This window comes from Pectinophora gossypiella, unplaced genomic scaffold (genome assembly GCF_024362695.1).
Source record: "Pectinophora gossypiella unplaced genomic scaffold, ilPecGoss1.1 Pgos_75, whole genome shotgun sequence".
NCBI classification, from domain to species: Eukaryota; Metazoa; Arthropoda; class Insecta; order Lepidoptera; family Gelechiidae; genus Pectinophora; species Pectinophora gossypiella.
Window position 1 is genome coordinate 1 of NW_026063285.1, and position 21,235 is coordinate 21,235.

General features: G+C 38.2%; 1 protein-coding gene across 1 annotated transcript; it reads left to right on the plus strand.

Annotated features, from left to right (window-relative positions):
• The first annotated feature begins 10,822 nt into the window (after window positions 1-10,822).
• Window positions 10,823-19,743, plus strand: LOC126381659 (alpha-tocopherol transfer protein-like). The gene is made up of 7 exons (XM_050031117.1): window positions 10,823-10,924; window positions 14,659-14,801; window positions 16,964-17,117; window positions 17,759-17,863; window positions 17,985-18,132; window positions 18,696-18,912; window positions 19,477-19,743. Exons 2-7 carry the CDS (start codon window positions 14,663-14,665, stop codon window positions 19,629-19,631), a joined length of 918 nt encoding a protein of 305 aa, XP_049887074.1. The 5' UTR covers window positions 10,823-10,924; window positions 14,659-14,662; the 3' UTR covers window positions 19,632-19,743.
• The last annotated feature ends 1,492 nt before the right edge of the window (window positions 19,744-21,235 follow it).

Sequence of the window (21,235 nt, forward strand, 5' to 3'; positions counted from 1 at the left end):
AGTAGTTATGGATCCCCCACAGCGTATAGTAAACGTAAGATTGTGACACATCAGCATATCAGGGTGGTCTGTCTGGCTGAATGTGCAGTACGGGTGGCGGATGCATCGCTTGCAGAAAGATAAGCCTAGCGTTAGTTTTAAGACTGTATTTTTGAATCAGTAATAAACGACATCTAAATCTGTTCGGTTCTTTTACTCTACATTTAATTTAATTAGTTTTTAAAAAACATTTTCTTAGCTCCCGAAACTTGACTGGCGCAGCCGGTAGGATTCGCTTTCCTATACCGTGCGGCTCGTGCTATATAATTCGAATATATAATTCGCGAAAATTGGACTGAAATCGTCTGATGCTGTGAAGACTGCGTGAGCTAATACGGACTAAGCGAATCCTGCGAACAAATAAATTTGTCGAAAATTGGGACCTGAAAATTGGAACATGCGAGCAGCCGGCTGGTGAGTAGAACTTTTCACCTTCCTTACCCTGCCTCTGTGTTCTGTTTTCCCGGGATTAAACTTCTCCCGTTATTTGGTAATCTTTGAAAATTAATAAATACTCCTCTTTATTAATTTTATTAGGGCTACCTATGTGTTAAGTATAGGTACTTAGTAAGTGTAAATTTATACGTATATACGTTTATTGAGTGTTAAATCTATCTAATTAATAGTAGTTTATTATATTCTTAGTGTTTAGTGCTTAGTAGTTATAAACTTGATTCACGATGGAATCTATCAGACTAATTCCTAATGAAATGGTTAAACTCGTCCCATTATTTGATGGCGAAAAGCGTCATCTAAACCTGTTCATTCGAAAATGTGAGTACATAATAGATAGGTTTCGCGGTAATGAGGCTCAAAATCAGTATGTAATGCAAACACTGACCAGTCGATTAATAGGGAACGCAGCCTCCCTTATCAGTGAACGCGGAGACATCGAAACATGGGACGAGTTAAGAGCTTTACTTACCCAGCATTTCGGTGATCCGAGGAGCGAAGAATGTATAAACATAGAGCTAGAGACTTTAAAAATACGTGCAGGAGAAAGCTTTTTGGATTTTTGTAATAGAATTCAATCGGTTCGTTCGGTTTTGATGTCAAAAGTCAATCAGATTGCCGACCCTAACATGAGAGCAAGTAAAAAGACTATTTACGAACACACTTCTCTAAATGTCTTTTTGTACAATTTACCCGAAAGTATGGTACGTATAGTTCGGCTAAAGGGACCTACCACCTTAGAAGCAGCGCTTGGTATTGTGTTAGAAGAAGTAAACTTCCATGATCAATATCAAGCGAGGAATAAAATGTCGCAACACAACCCCTCTAACTCTACACAAAAGCCAGTAACCCCAACATTTAAATTCGGACTCCCACCGTCCATTCCGCAAAATTTGACATTTAAACCTCCGGTGCAACAACCGTTCCTCATCCCTAATTATGTACCAGTACAACAACCACGGTTTAACTTTGGTATTCCTCCGAATAGACAAGCGAATAACCCGACTCCACAGAACCAACCTCAAAATAATTTCGGTTATCGCCCACAACAGTTACCCCAGTTTGGTTACCGCCCCCAGAATTTTGGTTACAGACCTGTCGGCCTCCAACCACAACCTCCAATGCGCCCTCAGCAATTCGGAATGCAACGTAACTTTAACGTTCCAAATACGCCTAATAACCAGCGACCTTTTGTGTCTGAGGACGTATCGATGAGAACAGCACCACCAGCGCGACCTCAACAGGGGTTCCGCTTGAACGAACTAGATTTACAAGAAAATGAACCGTATGTCTACGTCGATGCGTGTTATAATGATTATTATCCTTGTGATTACGAGTACTACCCTATTTACGACGAGATGGTTAATATGCAATCTGCACCGGTGTCTGAAATAGAAACCACTAAACGAGACGATGTCCCAGCTGAGCCTACCGGAAATTTTCAGATACAGGCCTCAGAGAGAGACATATCATAGAGCTAAACTGTAATGCGAACTTACGATTACCATATATCTATGTACCGGAGATAGACGCGAAACTAATGATTGATACAGGGAGCACGCGCTCGTTTCTTAGCCCGGAGAAGGCTAAACAATACTTTGCACCTCAAATAAATTACGAGCCCTTTAAAGTTATCAGCACCCACGCAAGTAGTGACCATGATCACGTGGTAAAGATACCTCTACCACCTACATTTAACAGCTCTGAGTGGCATAAATTTTATATATATAATGTAGATTCACGTTACGACGGACTCGTAGGTAACGATCTCCTGAAACAATTGGAAGCTGTTATTGATATGAAAAATTTAATAATCCGTACCAACACTACAACTATACCTATCATACATGAGTGCACCAATGAAACGATCGTATTACCCCCGCGAACTGAACTCAAAGTGAAGTTACCTACTGATTTGTATTCTGGTGAGGCTATTCTGAATTACACTCAGTTTTGTAAAGGTGTGCGTATGCCTAGCGCTTTAGTCACATGTAATAATGGATATGCGACAACTATGATTCAGAATACCCTAGACCAAGAAATGACGCTAACTATAACTAAACCTTTTAAAGTAGCTGAAAAACCTGAAACCGACTGTCAAATTAATACCATAACTAATCTGAATGAGATAGAAGTCGATAAATTACTTACAGAAAATCTATCAAAATTGCGACTAGATCACATGAACGTTGAAGAGCGTCAATGTATATCCAAACTGTGTGAAGAATATAAAGACATATTTTACTGCGACAAACTACCCCTTACCTTTACGAACCAAGTGAAACATTTTATCCGTACAAAAAATGAGGACCCAATATATACTAAACCATACAGACAGCCGCCTGCCCAAACAGAAGAAATCAGGAGACAGGTAGAAAAACTATTAAATGATAACGTCATACAGGAATCGTTCTCTCCTTGGAGCGCACCTGTACACTTGGTCCCCAAGAAGATGGATGCCTCAGGTGAAAGGAAATATCGCATGGTGATCGACTACAGAAGGCTTAACGAGATTACGACCGATGACAAGTACCCACTTCCTAACATCACGGATTTATTTGACAAGCTTGGGAAGAGTTCCTACTTTACGACACTTGATCTCGCTAGTGGGTACCACCAAATCGAAGTCAACGAAGACGACCGACAGAAAACAGCGTTTAGTACATCTAGTGGACACTATGAGTTCATCCGTATGCCATTTGGGCTTAAAACAGCGCCTGCAACTTTCCAGCGCGCAATGGATAATATTTTGAGAGGGCTGCAAGGCATTCACTGCTTAGTATACCTCGATGATATTATAATATATTCCAGTAGCTTACAGGAACATATCGAAAAATTGAAACTGGTATTTGACAGACTTAGACAGACTAATCTGAAGGTGCAACTGGACAAATCCGAATTTTTACGAAAAGAAGTGCTTTATCTCGGTCACACAATTACCAAAGACGGACTGAAGCCTAACGACGATAAAATAAGAAGTATATTAAACTATCCACTACCAAGAACTACGACAGAAATAAAAAGCTTTTTAGGACTGATCGGCTACTACCGTCGCTTCATAAAAGACTTCGCTAAGGTCACGCAACCCCTAACTTCTTGTTTGAAGAAACGTAATAAAATTATAATAAACGAAGCCTATACCAACGCATTTGAAAGATGTAAAGAACTGCTAACGACTGTACCTTTGCTTCAATATCCTGACCCAGAAAAACCATACATACTTACTACCGATGCGTCTTCAGTGGCTTTAGGTGCCGTATTGTCCCAGGGCACGATAGGATCAGACAAGCCAGTCGCGTACGCCAGCCGTACGCTCAGTGACACGGAGAGTCGCTATAGCACAATAGAACGTGAGCTACTAGCAATAATCTGGGCTGTGAAACATTTTCGGCCCTATTTGTATGGCCATAAATTTTACATCTATACAGATCATAGACCTCTAGCATGGTTGTACTCTCTTAAAGAGCCAAATAGCAAATTAACACGTTGGCGCCTCCGCTTACAAGAATTCGATTTTGAAGTTATTTATAAAAAGGGCAATCAGAACACTAATGCGGACGCCCTATCTCGAATTAAGGTAAATGCTCTCGGATCTGACTCTGAAAATGATGATGTATCAATGAAAGTCCATGTGGACAAGAAGGACGAAGAATTACAAAAGTATATAGACAGTTTAGTACAAGACATATCCCAAATAGCTAAAAACAACAAACCTATAGGCAATTCTGATACGATAACCATATCAGACTCGGAAGCTACCTTATCTATTTCGGACCCCTATGAGTTAGAATCAACTTACCCTGTGCCTTCAGTTTCCAGCGGCACGGAGACAGCTCATTCGGCTCAAGAGTTAGAATCCCTTGGCATCCCTATACTAAAAGAAGCAATAGATACTAAACCTAACCAAATTCTAGTGTTCTCTTGGTTTAGAAACGAATTACAGGTTAAGAACCTTTCGAACAGAAAACAGAAAATTTTAGAGGTGTTCCTACCAATAAATAACGAAGATTTGATTAAACGATTTTTAAAAGAATACATAAGGAACAATATAAAATATTTCATTTACTTCGAGAATGAAGAGCATAGACGAGACTTTTCTAGAATAATTATCGAGCTATTCAAGAAAGGATCAATACAGTTTTATGAATGTACGGAACGCGTAATGTACGTAGAGGATGAAAAGGAACAAAGGGCCATAATATTGAAACATCACGAAGGAAAGGAATGCCATCGTGGAATTAAGGAAACCACTTGCAAAATGCGTAGGAATTATTACTGGGAAAATATGCAAGAGACCGTAGCGGCAGTGATTAATGGATGCGAGGCTTGTAAAAAGATGAAGTATGATAGGAAACCCTTGAAACCTGTATTACAGTTGACCCAGTCTCAGGATGCACCCTTCCAAGAAATATTTATAGACCTCTTTAGTATAGAAGGGAAAACTTACCTTACATTGGTGGATGCTTTTAGCAAACTCGGGCAGGCACTGGAGATCTCAAACCGTTCCACCCCGGAGGTTGTACGCGCCCTTATAAAGTACTTTTCTTTCTATGGCATACCGAAAAAGATTTCGTGCGACCCGGGTACCGAATTTAATAATGAACTCTTAAGAGAGCTCACATCCTTCTATAAAATAAACTTACATATAACGACACCAAATAACCCTAATTCCACGGGCATTGTTGAGAGGTTCCACTCAACTATTATAGAAATATACCGATTGGCTAAATATGAAAAACGATGTACTGATGCCTCTTCTACCATGACGTACTCAATTATGGCCTATAACCATTCTATACATTCTACCACGGGTTTAACACCCTTTGAGGTATGTTTTGGTCATACAGATTCAGGTAAATCTTTCGATGTAGATTTCGAAAAAACTTACATGCAGCGGTTAATCTCAGATCATGCTAAGCGCACTAAATATCTTTATAAATATATATCGGATAAAATGTTAGATCAAAAGGAGCAAGCTAGGAGAAAGAGGGGAGGCGAAGTTGATATAGATTTCGAGGAAGGCCAGTCTATATTTGTGAAAGATATTAATACTAGGAAAAGCAAGGACAAAGCAAGGTATCACAAGGCAAAAGTACGCGGAAGGGTAGAGAAAAACACTGTACCCATTACGATTGGCATTAGGGATACGAAAGCGCCTATTAAAAATGTCAAACGTCCCCCGCAGGTGGAGTTTGGTCATGATGACCGTGGTGCTGAAGAACCATGCCCGGGGCCTTCAACTTCAAAGGATTGAAAGGAACCCTGGCATCCTTCCTGTAAAAGAAGGGCAAGCTTACCGTCAAGAAGATAGGTGGCTGATAGTTAAGGTGTTAGATTTAAGTTCTTTAAAAAATGAATTAGCATTTAATATTTTAAAATATAGAGATTTTTGTAAGTTAGTCGATATCCATAAACCCTATGTTAATGAATTCCAAAGTCTGAAGTCCCAAGTAGAATATGTTCAAGACATGGCAACTGAGAAATTCACGCAACTAGTACCGACGAGTAGAGTAAAAAGAGGTCTACTAAACCCTTTAGGTTCCTTAATCAAAATTGTTACTGGAAACTTGGATCACGATGACGCTATTAAGTATGACTCTTTGATATCTAAACTGGAAGGCAAGCAATTCCATATAGACAGAAAGGTGACTTTGATCTCCCAAATGCTGGATAACCTTATAAACAGTTCCGAATCGCTCCACGAAAATACCATGATATTAGACGAAAGGCTCAAAAGAGTTGAAAGAATTGTAAAAAATATTGCCACTAAGGAAAATAATTCCATATACACTACATATATATTAGGTATGTATAGTATGTTTATTAACAACTTCCGCACAATTTATTTGATTTTGGATGAACTGGAAACTGCATTAGCTTTTACTAAGATTTCTGTATTACATCAATCTATAGTAAATTCTACGGAGTTGTTACAATTGTTAGAATGCATAAGTAAAACCGATAACTTAGTATATCCTGCAACGATCGATAATCTTGTTAATTTAGAACGAATAATGACTGTGAAAGCTTTTATCAAGGATTGCCAAATAACTTTCATTATAGAAATCCCTTTGACGGACAACGGTACTTATAATTACTTTAAATTGTATCCTCTGCCTATGTTTAATATATCAGAAAACAGAACAGTAATCATTATCCCAAAATATCCTTACCTGCTGGTGAAAGGTTCGAAGTACTTGCCGGTAGCCACGCCGTGTAACGAGATTAGTTCCAGCCAATTCCTGTGTACAGAAGAGAATGTAGCGTCCTATCCAGAACTCACCTGTGCAGAACAGCTCATGAAATTCGATCAGAACTTAAGCTTATGCTCACCACACGCTGCTGAGGTAGAGAACATAAAAGTGCAAAAAATTAGCCCCACTAGCTGGATTCTGCACACCAGAAACAACATAATTCTGGAAAGCAGATGTGCCGATGACACCGAGAGGCAGAATCTTCAAGGAACGTACCTTTTATCTATCGAAGAAGGTTGTGTAGTTTACCTGGAAAACATAAAATTACGTCGCCACAAATATTTGACCGGAAAACTTAACTTCAAAATCTTACCAATCATAACCCTGCCGGAGCTGAAGCTGAAGGAACCGGAACTTACCTCTGAAAAGATAGTACAGCTGAAAGGAATAAATTTAGATGACTTAAAACATCTATCATACATATTGAAAAAGGAAACGTCAATCAGTGATGAAGTGAAAGATTACAGTGCAGTGAAAGTGAAAAACAATTACATTAGCCTAAGTGACATAATTCTCTATGTAATTTTAATATTCGTAGTAATAGTAGTCATAGTTAAATTTAAAGAATGTATAGTAAGAAAATGGCAGAATTATCGGTCTTCTAATTTAGACGATAATTCTGAACTTAGGGAGGGAGGAGTTATGGATCCCCCACAGCGTATAGTAAACGTAAGATTGTGACACATCAGCATATCAGGGTGGTCTGTCTGGCTGAATGTGCAGTACGGGTGGCGGATGCATCGCTTGCAGAAAGATAAGCCTAGCGTTAGTTTTAAGACTGTATTTTTGAATCAGTAATAAACGACATCTAAATCTGTTCGGTTCTTTTACTCTACATTTAATTTAATTAGTTTTTAAAAAACATTTTCTTAGCTCCCGAAACTTGACTAGGTTGTGTCTACATAAATTATATTTATTTAGCTTGAACGAGTATGTAGTGCACTTGGCTATTAATAACCGTGACATGCAAGAACTTAATCAAGTATCCTTAACTAACCATAGTAATGATACTAGATCTATGTGCGTAGGCAATATCAACGTACGTAGAATAAATAATTATTATAGCGATAGAACTCTAAACAAAATACTACCTCTCGAACCAGGCAAATGTATAAATATCTTTTTGATTCAGTTCCGAGCTAATTTTGTTAGTCTTGTAATACTTATAATAATATGCTTAAGTATATAAAAATAAACATTAATATGATAAACAAATTCGACGCCTGTCATACAGTCATTAGCAGAAGTTGATCATGAACAAAAAGCTATAATAAAATGATCAGGCGTACATTACGATAATATTATTTCATACAAAAGACTTCAACGCGTGTAGTTACCCAAATTGTTATGATTACATAATACATCATAATACATCATTTATGTACATAAATATTATGCTTGTAATCTTTTTGGGGTGAGCACAGTCATCCATAGCCCATAACATAATATGCTCTATAAATATTCTGAAATAGCTGGAGATAGTATACAAGGTGGCGCAAAGGGTTGACGTTCGAAACGAAAAATTAGATAGAGTTGGTTATTGGCTACCAGAAACACCTGTATGTTTAGCGATTAATGACAGTTTAGGAGATATTCTCGTATTTCTAAAATAGCATTAAAGCTTAGGACACCATCAAATTACGCGCGACTGTCGCTCGGCAACATACGTCATGGTAAATCGGCTCAGTCGCGCTGCGGATTTATCTTGCAGCGTAACTGTTGTACTACTGCAGCACTGCATCCGTGCGAATGTCGTTCAGCAAGATAAATCCGTCAAGATAAGTCCGCTCATTCACGCTGTGGCTGAGGATTTATCATGCAGCGCGACAGTCGCGCGGTTGCAGCGCTGCAGGCTGCAGCCTTATGCATGTACCACCGCTGGGCACTAACCTACCTTAATTCAATTAATGGAGTAGGTAAGAACCATACTCCACTATCCTTCTCGAGTCAAAGGTAGCTATTATACCACCGGTAATTATCTTGCAAAAATATAAATATTTAATCCTTATTACTTCCAATCGTACCTAGAAAATTAATCCAATAAAAATACATGTATTATATAACATTAAGAGGGAAAAACAACAGTTTGTCGCTTACAACCTATTGCTTTTAAACCTGTACGCCATAGAGCACGGAATAAAATTATTCCCAATCGCTACTAGAGGTGAATGTCGTAATAAATCCTGGCTATCACGAATGGCGCTTCGGTAACACAAAATACAAAATACTCGGTCCAGTGGTTGAACGTTGGGCTCACGATTCGTAGGGCCCGGGTTCAATTCCCGGTGTGGACATATCACAATAAATTAATTCATGGTCCCTAGTTTGGTTAGGACATTACAGACTGATCACCTGATTGTCCGAAAGTAAGATGATCCGTGCTTCGGAAGGCACATTAAGCCGTTGTTCCCGGTTACTACTTACTGATGTAAGTAAGTAGTCGTTACATGAGCCATGTTAAGGGCCTTTGGCGACTCAATAGTAACCTTGACACCAGTGTGGATGAGGTTGGTACTCCACCTCACAACCCACACGATAGAAGAAGAACACAAAATACTTACCTAGTTTTGTTTTATACAGGGTGGCCCAGAAGTTCAGGTTCAAAATGAAAAATTAGATAGAGGGGCTCATTAGCTACCAGAAACACCCCCATGTATGTTCAGCAATTATTTACGGTTTAGGAGATATGACCCATTTTGTACCTTTTTCTAGATTTTCTACCTTACTTCAGAAATAATCATTTTGTCGCTATCCCTTTCTTAATAATTATTTTATTTTACTTCATAACTATGCCTAAGTCTGTGTATCGCTCAATCAAAGATAATCCAAAGTGAAATCAAAGATAAAAAAAAATTATCGGAAGTCAAAGTGAGAATTCGACCAAAATTGTTACAGTTGTTAAAACTTCGCCGAAGAATAATAAACACATGAGATTGTCATGGACACTGAAAGTATTTCTAAAAACTGCTCCATTTAATAAGCTTTTAGAAACATTCAAAAAAAGTACCCTTAATACGGGCAAAAAACTAAGTAATTAGCCCTCAAAGATTGCAAGACAGACATATTTGAAGGAAAATTTGACATTCTCATACAATTTAGCTGCTACTTTCTAACGTTGTTAAAGGTGCTCAAAGACACATTTTCAATTAAAAGTAAATAAAAATCACGCTTATAATCGCTAACAGGGTAAACATAGCAACAATCCGAAGACAAAACTTGCAGTCACTTTTGGTATTCGTGGTTTAATGAAGGTACATAGATGTCAAGGAAAAAGTTGTTCCCAAACACTGTTGGTGATTCATACTATTGGATACTAAAATAAAATCTATCATTGAGCACCTTTAACAACGTTAGAAAGAAGCAGCTACATTGTATGAGAATGTCAAATTTTCCTTCAAATCTGTCTGTCTTGCAATCTTTGAGGGTTAATTACTTAGTTTTATGCCCTTATTAAGGGTACTTTTTTTGATGTTTCTAAAAGCCTATTAAATGGAGCAGTTTTTAGAAATACTTTCATGGTCCATGACAATCTCATGTGTTTATTATTCTTCGGCGAAGTATTAACAACTGTAACAATTTTGGTCGAATTCTCACTTTGACTTCCGATAACTTTTTTTTTATACTTGATTTGACTTTGATTTATCTTTGATTGAGCGGTACACATCCTTAGGCATAGTTCTGAAGTAAAATAAAATAATTATTAAGAAAGGGATAGCGACAAAATGATTATTTCTGAAGTAAGGTAGAAAATCTAGAAAAAGGTACAAAATGGGTCATATCTCCTAAACCGTAAATAATTGCTGAACATACATGGGGGTGTTTCTGGTAGCTAATGAGCCCCTGTATCTAATTTTTCATTTTGATCCTGAACTTCTGGGCCACCCTGTATATTGTGTCTATTTTTGGGTACCGTCCCTTAGCGGAATGTTATGCTATTATTTATAAGAGAAGCTGATACCGATAAAGGCACTTCTAAAACATTTAAGGTGGATTCCATGCTCTGTGGCAATTATAATTAAGGAGTGTAAGGACAAAAAGGTCGTAACAGCCACAGGAAAAGTCATTCTGGTTAACTAGCGGACAGGTAATACGAGTCACTAAGGCTCATTGACTCACAAACTGTGCTGGCTTGCGCGTGCGCACGAGTGCTAGTTTCATACTGATTTCACATTAATTAGGTAAGAAAATTTTTCTTTATTTAGTAAAATATTTTCATTTTGTTGGGGACATTCAGAATACGGACGTAGTTTGTGTATTTTTTTTTAAATGTTTATTTTATAAGATTGTTTAGATTTTTCTTCTGAATTACTTAGGTAGAATTCTAGACTCTAATCCAGAACATAGATAACATACGTATCTAGGTCATCATCATCATCAATTTAAGAGTCACGCTCTTGTCGGTGCAGCATTTTCCATGCTACTTTTTTAGGGAAAAATAGGGCAGTGGTTTCCCTCTTGCCTTCCGCCCCGCAGTACTCTGTCTGACGCTAGTGGGATGGCGTCCAGAGTACTCTATTACAGAGCCATACTAGGACTTCTGTCCTCCGCCACTGAATAGTACTGACAGTATCTAGGTATATTGTATAAAATCTTTTTCGAATCCTGTTCAATTGGAGACATATTGTGTCTATACTTAAAGCCGGAAAACAAACGCGTGCTTTCTAGAGTAGGTGACTCAGACACAAAGTATTTTTCAGCGTCCCCACCGAGAATCGAACTTGGAACCTCCAGATGGACCTACCGACTATTGTACAATTCGTAATTTGTCTGTAACCTTGGTGTTTTCCAAATTGATCGCAATAATTCACTTCTGTGACAATGGAAAGTTGACTACACCAATCACTTAAAATAACCAATCAATAATAACTTTGACTCCAGGGTTGATAAGGTTGCTAATCCATCTCACAACCCATAGAAGAAGATGAGAAGAATCACTTATTTACCCGACTACGGAAAAGAGTTAGTTTAAGAAGTATTTTGCACTTTTTTTTGCGTACCTTCTTATAGGTTGCCTAAGTTGGCATTAACTACTTGGCCGGAGACACAGTGTCACACACTCACATACTCCTAATGTGAGTATGCGACACTGTGTCTCATATGATCTGATCTTAATAAGGTATCAATCAATTTCCATTCCATTTTCATTTTCCTTTTCCCGGCATTTTCTTGATTGAAAAAGGATACGGGATCCCGGTATTCATCATCCCCTAACGTTATCCCGTTTTCACAGGGTGAGTTACTTAACCTGACGATTTGACAAATCCGGTTTTTACAGAAGCGACTGCCTGTCTGACCTTCCATACCTCGAAGGGAAAACCAGCCCAATACAGGTTAGGTCACATACCTCCGAAAATGTATTTCTATGTTTTCCTTTACCGCTGAGCACGTGATAATAATTTATGATCTAAACTTGAATTCGAAAACAAATTCGACAATTATGGGTTTAGGCCTGTGCTGGATTCGAACCTGCGATCCGAACCTGCGAACCTGGGCTACCACGGCTTTCCGGCTTCACGACTTTACGGGATTCCGGTATTGATAACTCTATTTTCTCTTCAATTAAGGTTGCGAGATAGGATATCGTGCGATATAGTCCGATATCGCTCGACATCTCCGGCGATAAACAACCGGTCGACAAAATGTACCTTAGCGAGTACAAGGCTTAATGTTTTAACTTTTAATAGGCAATGTGTGCTACTGAGTGTATAAAACAATAGGTAAGTAATTAATTAAAAAATCTTGTTTAAACTAGTTATTCCAGTATCAACAAAAAAGTATATCTATTTTATATTCAAAAAATGATTTAAATTTATTGTTTGCGCGAATGTAAATAATAATAATTTAAATAATTGTGGATAATTCTTTTGTTATTAGGTACAGTAATGTTGTGATTGTCAAATATGATATGATTTTAAATTACTTCCGTTTTTGCAAGGTCATAATTATGGTGGCAATTTATTTTTTAAATAAGATAAATATATTATATATGTACATATATTAATAATATAATTAAACACTTTGCATTTTTTGCATACAAATTTACAAAACAGTTACAGGATAAACTTATTCTAAGGTGGGCAAAGGTGGCACATATTCCTAACATAGTAGACAAGGCGCGCTGAGAAAAACTGCTTAGGTACTAAATATAATTTCGTGTTTATCATTCCAATTTTGACGGTGTGAGAGCGCTCGCCATTTTTCCAGCTAAGTAGTTAATGCCATTTGCGGCAAATCTGCAATCGGGCACGTCAAGAAAAAAAAAAAACGTAAATGGGTTATATAAAAAGTTTTGACTTTATTTTCCCTTACAATTATGTAGATTGAAATCTTTCTCCTACATACGTAAACACTGCAACTGCAGTTGCGTGCATTACGACCTTGATTTGAGTCAAGTTACATGTAATTCACTTATATCATTTGCTTCATGCATCAGCGAATGCACTGCTAACTTGATTCTTCATGGTAATATAACGTTTATTTTTCTTGGAATCTTAAGAATTATTTGTTTTCAAGAATTTCTTTTAAGTTTAAGTATATTTATTTATCCCGATGGGGACACTGTCGAAATCACTTTGTGAGAATGTCCTTTGTTTGGTAAGGACTTTTCAGGCTTGAATCACCTGATTGTTCGAAAAAGTAAGATGATTCCGTGCTTCGGAGGGCACGTTAAGCCGTTGGTCCCGGCTATTAGCCGTAAAAACACCTCCACCAACCCGCATTGGAGCAGCGTGGTGGAGTATGCTCCATACCCCCTCCGGTTGATTGAGGGGAGGCCTGTGCCCAGCAGTGGGACGTATATAGGCTGTTTATGTATGTATGTATGTATTTATTTATCAATGAATTCAACTTTATGAGTTTGAATTCATGTTTGGATCTACGTAATTGTTATCCGTGATAGCCCTGTTCACAGAACGCGTGAATTACTTTTTAGTGTCACGGGTTCGAATCTCGGCTCGTGCTTTAAACCACTGAATTCGATTATCTGAGTTTGAATTCGTGTTTGGATCATATAAGTCAATTAATATCACGTTATTTGCAGGATATATGTGCCCGATTAATAGTAATATGTTCGCCCCCTATTATATGGGATTTAAATATAACTGGCGAGGAGCGGGTGTAGGTATATACTCTATACACCTCTGCTTATGTTAAATATATAAATCGCGCTTATACATCATCTCGTGGAACGATAGTCCCGCTCATCAAGTCTCGTAATTAATGAATAACTTATTAAAGGAGCAAATAGCTGTACTTTATAGTGTTCAACAAGTTTCATATTAATTTAAAACTATGGTGACCGAGCCAATTGCTGTATTTTATTATATCTTATTGCCTCACCAACTATCACGTTGGTCTAACAGAAAGCTCGGTAAGATATAGGTACGGTCACGAGCATTAATATTTATACACTTTGGTACCATAATGTCACATTAAATTTCATTTATTTATTTAATGTTCGGAGAAACAACAGCTATAATTAATTTAGTAGCAACTTATGGTAAACACAGAAAGCCAATTATAGTTCCTCGCAGATAGCAAATTGAAAAAAAAAAAACAAAAAGGTTTGCACTAATGCACATTACACAACACGCATAATAACAAAGTCAGCAGTTAACCATTACTGTCTCAAAAGCACAAAATGTACAAAAAGGCTACACTCACAATGCATGTGTCGTGTCGTGTCGTGTGTTTTTTGACAAATTGAACTGTAAGTCTCACTAAATGTCAAATATGTCAGTGCGACAGAGTCCTAAAGTGGGTACATTATATTGCTCATGACTGTACTTAGATCAACTTGCGATGGATGTATACGCACGTCTGCCTACCACAATTGGGATATAGTCGTGAGTTAACGTTATGTTATTTATTATGTCAAAACGCTAGTTTAATTCGTTGCACATATATGTTTCAGAACCATGTCGTCTCCAGTCCTGGTGAAGGAGATCCCCCTAGAGAAGGAGTACAAGAAGGCGACCCTTATCACCCCCGCTGACATCAGCAAGCTCAGACAGTGGCTCGACACGCAGCCGCATCTGCCTGCCGATCTAATTACTGGTACTCCCCACTCTCTCTACTATTTTTTTTAATTTATTTATAACACTTAACTATAAATTACACATAGATTGTTTTACAAACATCGCTAAACCTAAACAGGTTTGTCTCGATGCCTTCTTCTTCGGCATACGCCACGCTTTCTCATTATTACATTTAAAGAACTTACACAAAACAAATCTTTACCATTCACCGAGGTGCTTACTTAATTATAATAGAAACAGGTAGGTAGCAAACAGTACATTGACTGTCAGTAGGCATTCGCTGCTACATGCAGTCGCTGATCATATTACCTGGCTTGGATGAAATTGCGGGATGAATATGTTCTTTATAAAATATCTGCATCTGAGATATTGGTGCTGATTCCTGTACAGACCATCAAATTTTATTTTAAGTTATACCTGTCATTTTCTTATCCACCGAAAAGGAAAGGGACGGATAATCGACAGGCATAAAAATCGAACACACGTCAATTTTACGCAGGAATTTTTAAATCCCTCCCAAATTTATATATTGGCCAATAACTCGACAGAATTTAATTGACAGCACACGTCAAACGGGTTGCATACCAGCGAGATGCCTATGTTATGAGGCCGGTGTAGGTATTCATTCCTTTTAAAATTAACAGTTGTCAATCATTCGTCCTTTTCCTTTTCGGCGGACAAGAAAATTACGGGTATAGCTTAAAATAAAAGTAAGAGGTGTCTGCAGGAATAGTGGCGAATAAGCAGTTAATTTCCACACTATAAGAAAGATTTAAAGGAAACTAAAGTTGTAATCCAAATTACATCACTGATTAAAACCGATTTCATACAATAAAACAATTAAAGTGGTTATTATGGTTACAAAGCGGAAAACCAGAGGCTGATCGCCTTGTCATTAGCAGGTTAAAGTGTACATTGACCAGTACTGTTATTAAGTCCTACGACATTTTCCTAGCAATTATTATGCTACAATGTAGAAACCTAGACTGATGTTTTTTATGCGTTGCGTCTACGCAACGCCATGGTATATGTATTACCAGCGTAGGTACCTCATTTTTGCACGAGACTTTGGTTTAATCCCATTTAATTTTTATACAATTTGGCCTCTTCTTTCACTTAATTATTTCAAAATTCGTTTTTAATTTACACGTTTTTATACAGGTTTAAATTTTAATACTAGTTTGATATCCCGACCAAAATAAAAAAAGTAAATGTTCCAAATGCTATTCGCATCGGGTTCGGGTTCACCTTAATACTGTAATAATTAGTTAGTAGTTACACATAAATAAGTCAAAACCTAAATAACACAAAATAACCGTTTTATTATTAAAGTTTTTTGGAGATTTGCCTCAGATAAATGGTCAAAATTAGGAGCGTTGAGGACTTGGAGTAGGTTATTTAGGACGACATTCGTAAGGGTCAGTATACAATATATAATTCAGGTCACAGATGGAGGTCACAAATCTGTGACCAATCTGTATGAATATAATTAATATTACTTATCTGATACGTGTTCAAGAGAGAAGGCATCATAATGATTTTTTCACTCGTTTTCACCGTCTGTGAACAGCGCGACATTAGAGCTCGTGGACTACTGAGTGTGTCATCTGGATATGGTTTGAGTATAGAATAAACAATAACACTTACTACTCTGCTTAGTTTAGTCTTAAATGGCAGTAAGCGCCTAAGGAGTAAGAGGGTGAGCTGGTGAACGCTTGACTTGCAACTCTTGCGGCACGCGATAAGAATATTTTTTTTTGTTATGGAGAACGACGAATTTATTAAAAATATCATAGAAGAGCAGCTACAAGGAAAGAGATGAAGGGGAAGACCAAGAAGAGCTTACATGGAACAGATTAAAGAGAAGACGAACGAACCTTTGATAGGCAAGAAAGGAGAATGCTACTGTGACAAGAGCGTGGCTCTTAAATTAATGATGATGATGGAGTGTCCGGGCTATGTTAGAGGGTAGTATCGTGGTAGTCATCATGAGATTGAAGTTGTAAAGGGTCTAATTGCCACCAGTAGGATATTATTTGGGATTCATTTCCCAGCAACAATTTGGTTGCGCAACCAGGTTACTCCGTATACAACCGGTTTGTGGCGATACAGGGTGTGCAGTTCATTCATTCATAAATATGCCCAAGAAAATGACTTCACATTAATCTGTACCATTTCCAGAGTTGGAACTGATCTTAACGTACCACTGCTGCGAGCGCAGCGCCGAAGTATCCAAACAAGTGTTGGACCTCCACTTCACGTTGAAGACACTCTTCACCAGCTTCTTCAAGGACCGCGCCGTTGATGCCACTGTCCTTAACGCGGCAAATACTGTGTGAGAAGTTCATATCATACATACCTAACCACACGCCTCATTTCGCGATTATCTGGGCACCCTCATGCCTGTTGTCTTAAATTTTGTACTGGATGAGAACCCTCAGCGCTCCCCATTTTTCCGGCCAAGTAGTTAATGCCATTTGCAGCAAATCTACAATCATCATCATCATCTCCTATTATTAACCTGTTTTTCACAGTATCTGCTTACCTAACCTGAAGACTTCACAGGTCCGGTTTTTTACAAAAGCGACTGTCTGTCTGACCTTCTAAGGGAAGGGAAAACCAATTCAAGTTAAGTAACATAGCTCCGAAAATTCTTTTTTCGGGAATGTGAATTTCCTCACTATGTTTTCCTTCACCACTGAGCACGTGATAATCATTCATGATCCAAACATGAATTCGAAAACAAATTCGGCAATCACTTTGTGATCCCTGGTTTGATTAGGACATTGCAGGCAGATCACCCGATCTCTCAGCAACACGAGAGAAGTTAACCTTATCGCCTACATAATGGTCTGTCATGTATGAGGACTCAAGCGGCTGAACACGTTCTGTGCTTAAAACGCTCCCATTCCAGCATCTAGAAGTGCTTCAGTATGTCATTTATTTTAATTAATTTCTTTATTATTATAATTCCAGGTTGGCATTGCCGTTAGACATGCGCACAGCAGAGGGCTATGCCGCTTTCTACGCCAGACTCCTGGACACGGATGTCAAGAAGTTTATCTTTTCCGATTCCCTCAGGTCAGATATATTCTTATGTACATAGCCAAGACATTCACTTTAACACCATCGCTCGTTGGCACTCGCTTCGCAGGTCGTTAACGCAGACCGCTGAAATAAAAATGTAATGACTTGTCTCCAGAATGGTGCTCATGTTGCTAGACCTGTGGCATCTAGAGGATGGCACGTGGCCGGGACTGGTCATCGTTATCGACCTGGATGGGCTCACGCTCGGACACCTGGCGCGCCTGGAGCTGCTCGCCGTGCAGCAGTTCCTATACTACTTGCAGGTCTGAAGTTATTGGTAAACTGATGCTGCTTCATCTGTGACCGGGGCTGACGAAACAGGTTTTACTCAAGCTCGTGTGCAAAACGGCACTTTGACCTTTTTGATACAGACAGATGGAATGGGATTTAAATATCCCATATTAAAGAGACATAATCACTAGTCAGACTTCACCGTAGCAACCACACACATGCAATTGTACGTTCCGCTGCATGTAGTCGTGACTTCAATTTGGCGTGATCGGCAACGGTAGTTGTACACGACTACAGCTGAATGCGATGCAGTCCTTTTTTTTTGACAGAATAACCACGCTGTCGGTGTTTACATCATGCCCGGTAAATGCGTTCTATGGCTTTACTTTACTCTTAATCCAGTTAACAAAATCGTATTAGTCGGCCCGTTTTACCAATTGCTAATAAACTGTTCTGATAGCTGCTGCCACATAAGTATCTGATAGCAGTACACCATCTGACAGATACAAAATGTATCAGCTAGATATCAGTAACAAATGGTGACACAAAAACTAGTAAGTAGTAGTAATTTATTACGTTGAATTCTGATAATCAGGAAGCGATGCTGGTGAAACTCAAAAGCGTGCACTTCTTAAACGCGCCCCCGTTCATGGACAAGCTGATGATGATCCTGCGGCCGTTCATGAAGAAGAAACTGATGGACATGATCAACATCCACCAGGTCGGAGCCACTACCATCGAGAAGTTCGTGCCGAGGGAAGCCATGCCAAAAGACATCGGGGGAGAGTTCAAGACATTCCAGCAGGCTAAAGGTTTGTTGATAAGATTGACGTAACTCAAGCTTGTGATCCTCAACGGATAGACTTCCAAGTCATTAGAATTGCAGCCACAATTGGCATTGAAATTCTAAGATGGACATTATGAAACATATGATTAGGTTATCCCAGAGTGCATTCTATTTTTTTCTTGACCCTCTTGACGTATGACCTAACCTGTAGTGGACTGGTTTTCCCTTTGCGGGTTGGAAGACGAGACAGTCAGTTACTTCTGTAAAAAACCAGACCTGTCATACCTTCAGGTCAGGTAAGCGGACCCCGTGAAAATGGGAAATGTTTGATATAATATATGCGGAGAAGTAAAGTAGGTGTTGCTTATAATGTAAACATAAACAGACTTATGATTTTTCTAGTCAAGAGTCGCGAATAACCTCGCCAAGACAACCTAACCAGAATTGAACTGAAATTCTTCGTCCCTAAGCACCTACAGGCATGACGAAATCTACATACATTAAATACGATCACGCGTTTTTTTTATTAGAGCAGGCAAAGACCACGGAATTCCAGTACAGAATACAAATACCACAATTTATTTTCCAGATGACATAATAACAAGACTAAAATTGAATGCGGACTTCTTCGCTATAGAGAACAAGAAGCGAGTGACGGAGTCCTTAAGGCCGGGCAAGCCGAAGACCATCACCGACATCTTCGGAGGGATCGAGGGGTCCTTCAAGAAACTGGATATTGATTGATATTGAGGGTTATAGAAGGATTAGAGGGAGTTACTGTGAAAAATGTTAGTTGCTCATTAAGTATAATTTGTGTGAATCAGCTATACAGAGTGTTAGTGACATCGTAACGAAAACTTTGACATGACATGATTCTGAGTTGATATCAAGTGGAATTTTCCGTCGCATAAGTAAAGAATTGAAAATAATTTAAAAACAACATGAATTATGCGACTAAAAATTCCACTTGATATCACTAAAAATTCCACTTGGAATCACCCTCTTCAGTATTCGTTACGATGTCACTAACACCTTTAACTCTCTGGTATACAAGCGCTCTCCACGCAAGGTATCTAGTTAATTTACGCGGGTTATACTTGTAAGATAGTTACTACTAAGTATGTATAATAATAGCATTTAGCTTATGGTGCTCCCACACTTGCCGTTAGAAAATGTTTGTAAACATTTTATAACACCAAAACATTTACTAACAAATGTTAACAATTGTTGCATTTTGTTAGAAACTGTTACATGTTAAATTGATGGAAAATGTTTAAACATTTTATAACATCTAGTATTGGCTCGCAGTTTGGTTTCGCCTTCTGAGGGCCGAGGACGTCTACACGAAAATGGAAGAAGATTTGCTCATTGGAATAGCTTTTATTTTTTGTTTAAAAAAGAAGAAAAAGCGCTCTTATTGGATGCGCCAAACGCTAAAAGCTAGAGGAAAATATAGTGCCACAGACTATCTCAAGGATTTGGGTATTGACGGTTGCTTAAAAGATTTTATAAGAATGAACAGTTCCGAATTTGAATATCTACAAAATTTAATTGGGGCAAAAATAGGCAAACGAGACACCAAATTTAGAAAATCTGTAAGTGTGACGGAAAGACTTGCGGTAACGTTAAGATTTTTGGCAACTGGTAGCAGTTATAAAAGTCTTGGAAATGTGTTCAAGTTGTCAGACCAAGTGATATCTATTATCGTACCAGAAGTGTGCGAATCTCTCAATGTTTACTAACATTACTAAACATTTTCTAACATGAAAATTTATTTTAACATTTGTGATTAAATGTTTGCTAACAAATGTTTACTAAAGTTATTAAACATTTTCTAACGGCAGTGTGGGAGGACCATTACTTACATCTTTTTCATTTGCTGGGAGGGCCTGTGTGTTAAATGAGTTCCTCTAGTTATTAAATAACTTGTAATGTACACCTACATAGATTTTATGTTTTACTATTGCAGTTTCTTGTCATTTCTTCTCCTCACATTTCTTCAGCTATAACACCTTTCGGATCAACGTGAAGTCAAATATGTTTAAATTGACTTTCAACAAGTTTATATAAATGGTAATTATGTTGAATAAATGATTTTGATATCTGAATCAGCGTGACGTAGGTATATTGCCCGTCTGTGGGATAATAATATTGAATATATTTTTAGGTTATGTTTTTTTCTACGGTATCTACAAGAGGCGGTGGATCTTCGAACCGTCCAACTTCCTAGCATTACCCCGTTCACAGGATCCGTCGTCCGCTTACCTAAGAGATTTGACAGGTCCGGTTTTTTACAGAAGCGACTGCCTGTCTGATCTTCCAACCCGCGAAAGGAAAACCAGCCCAAT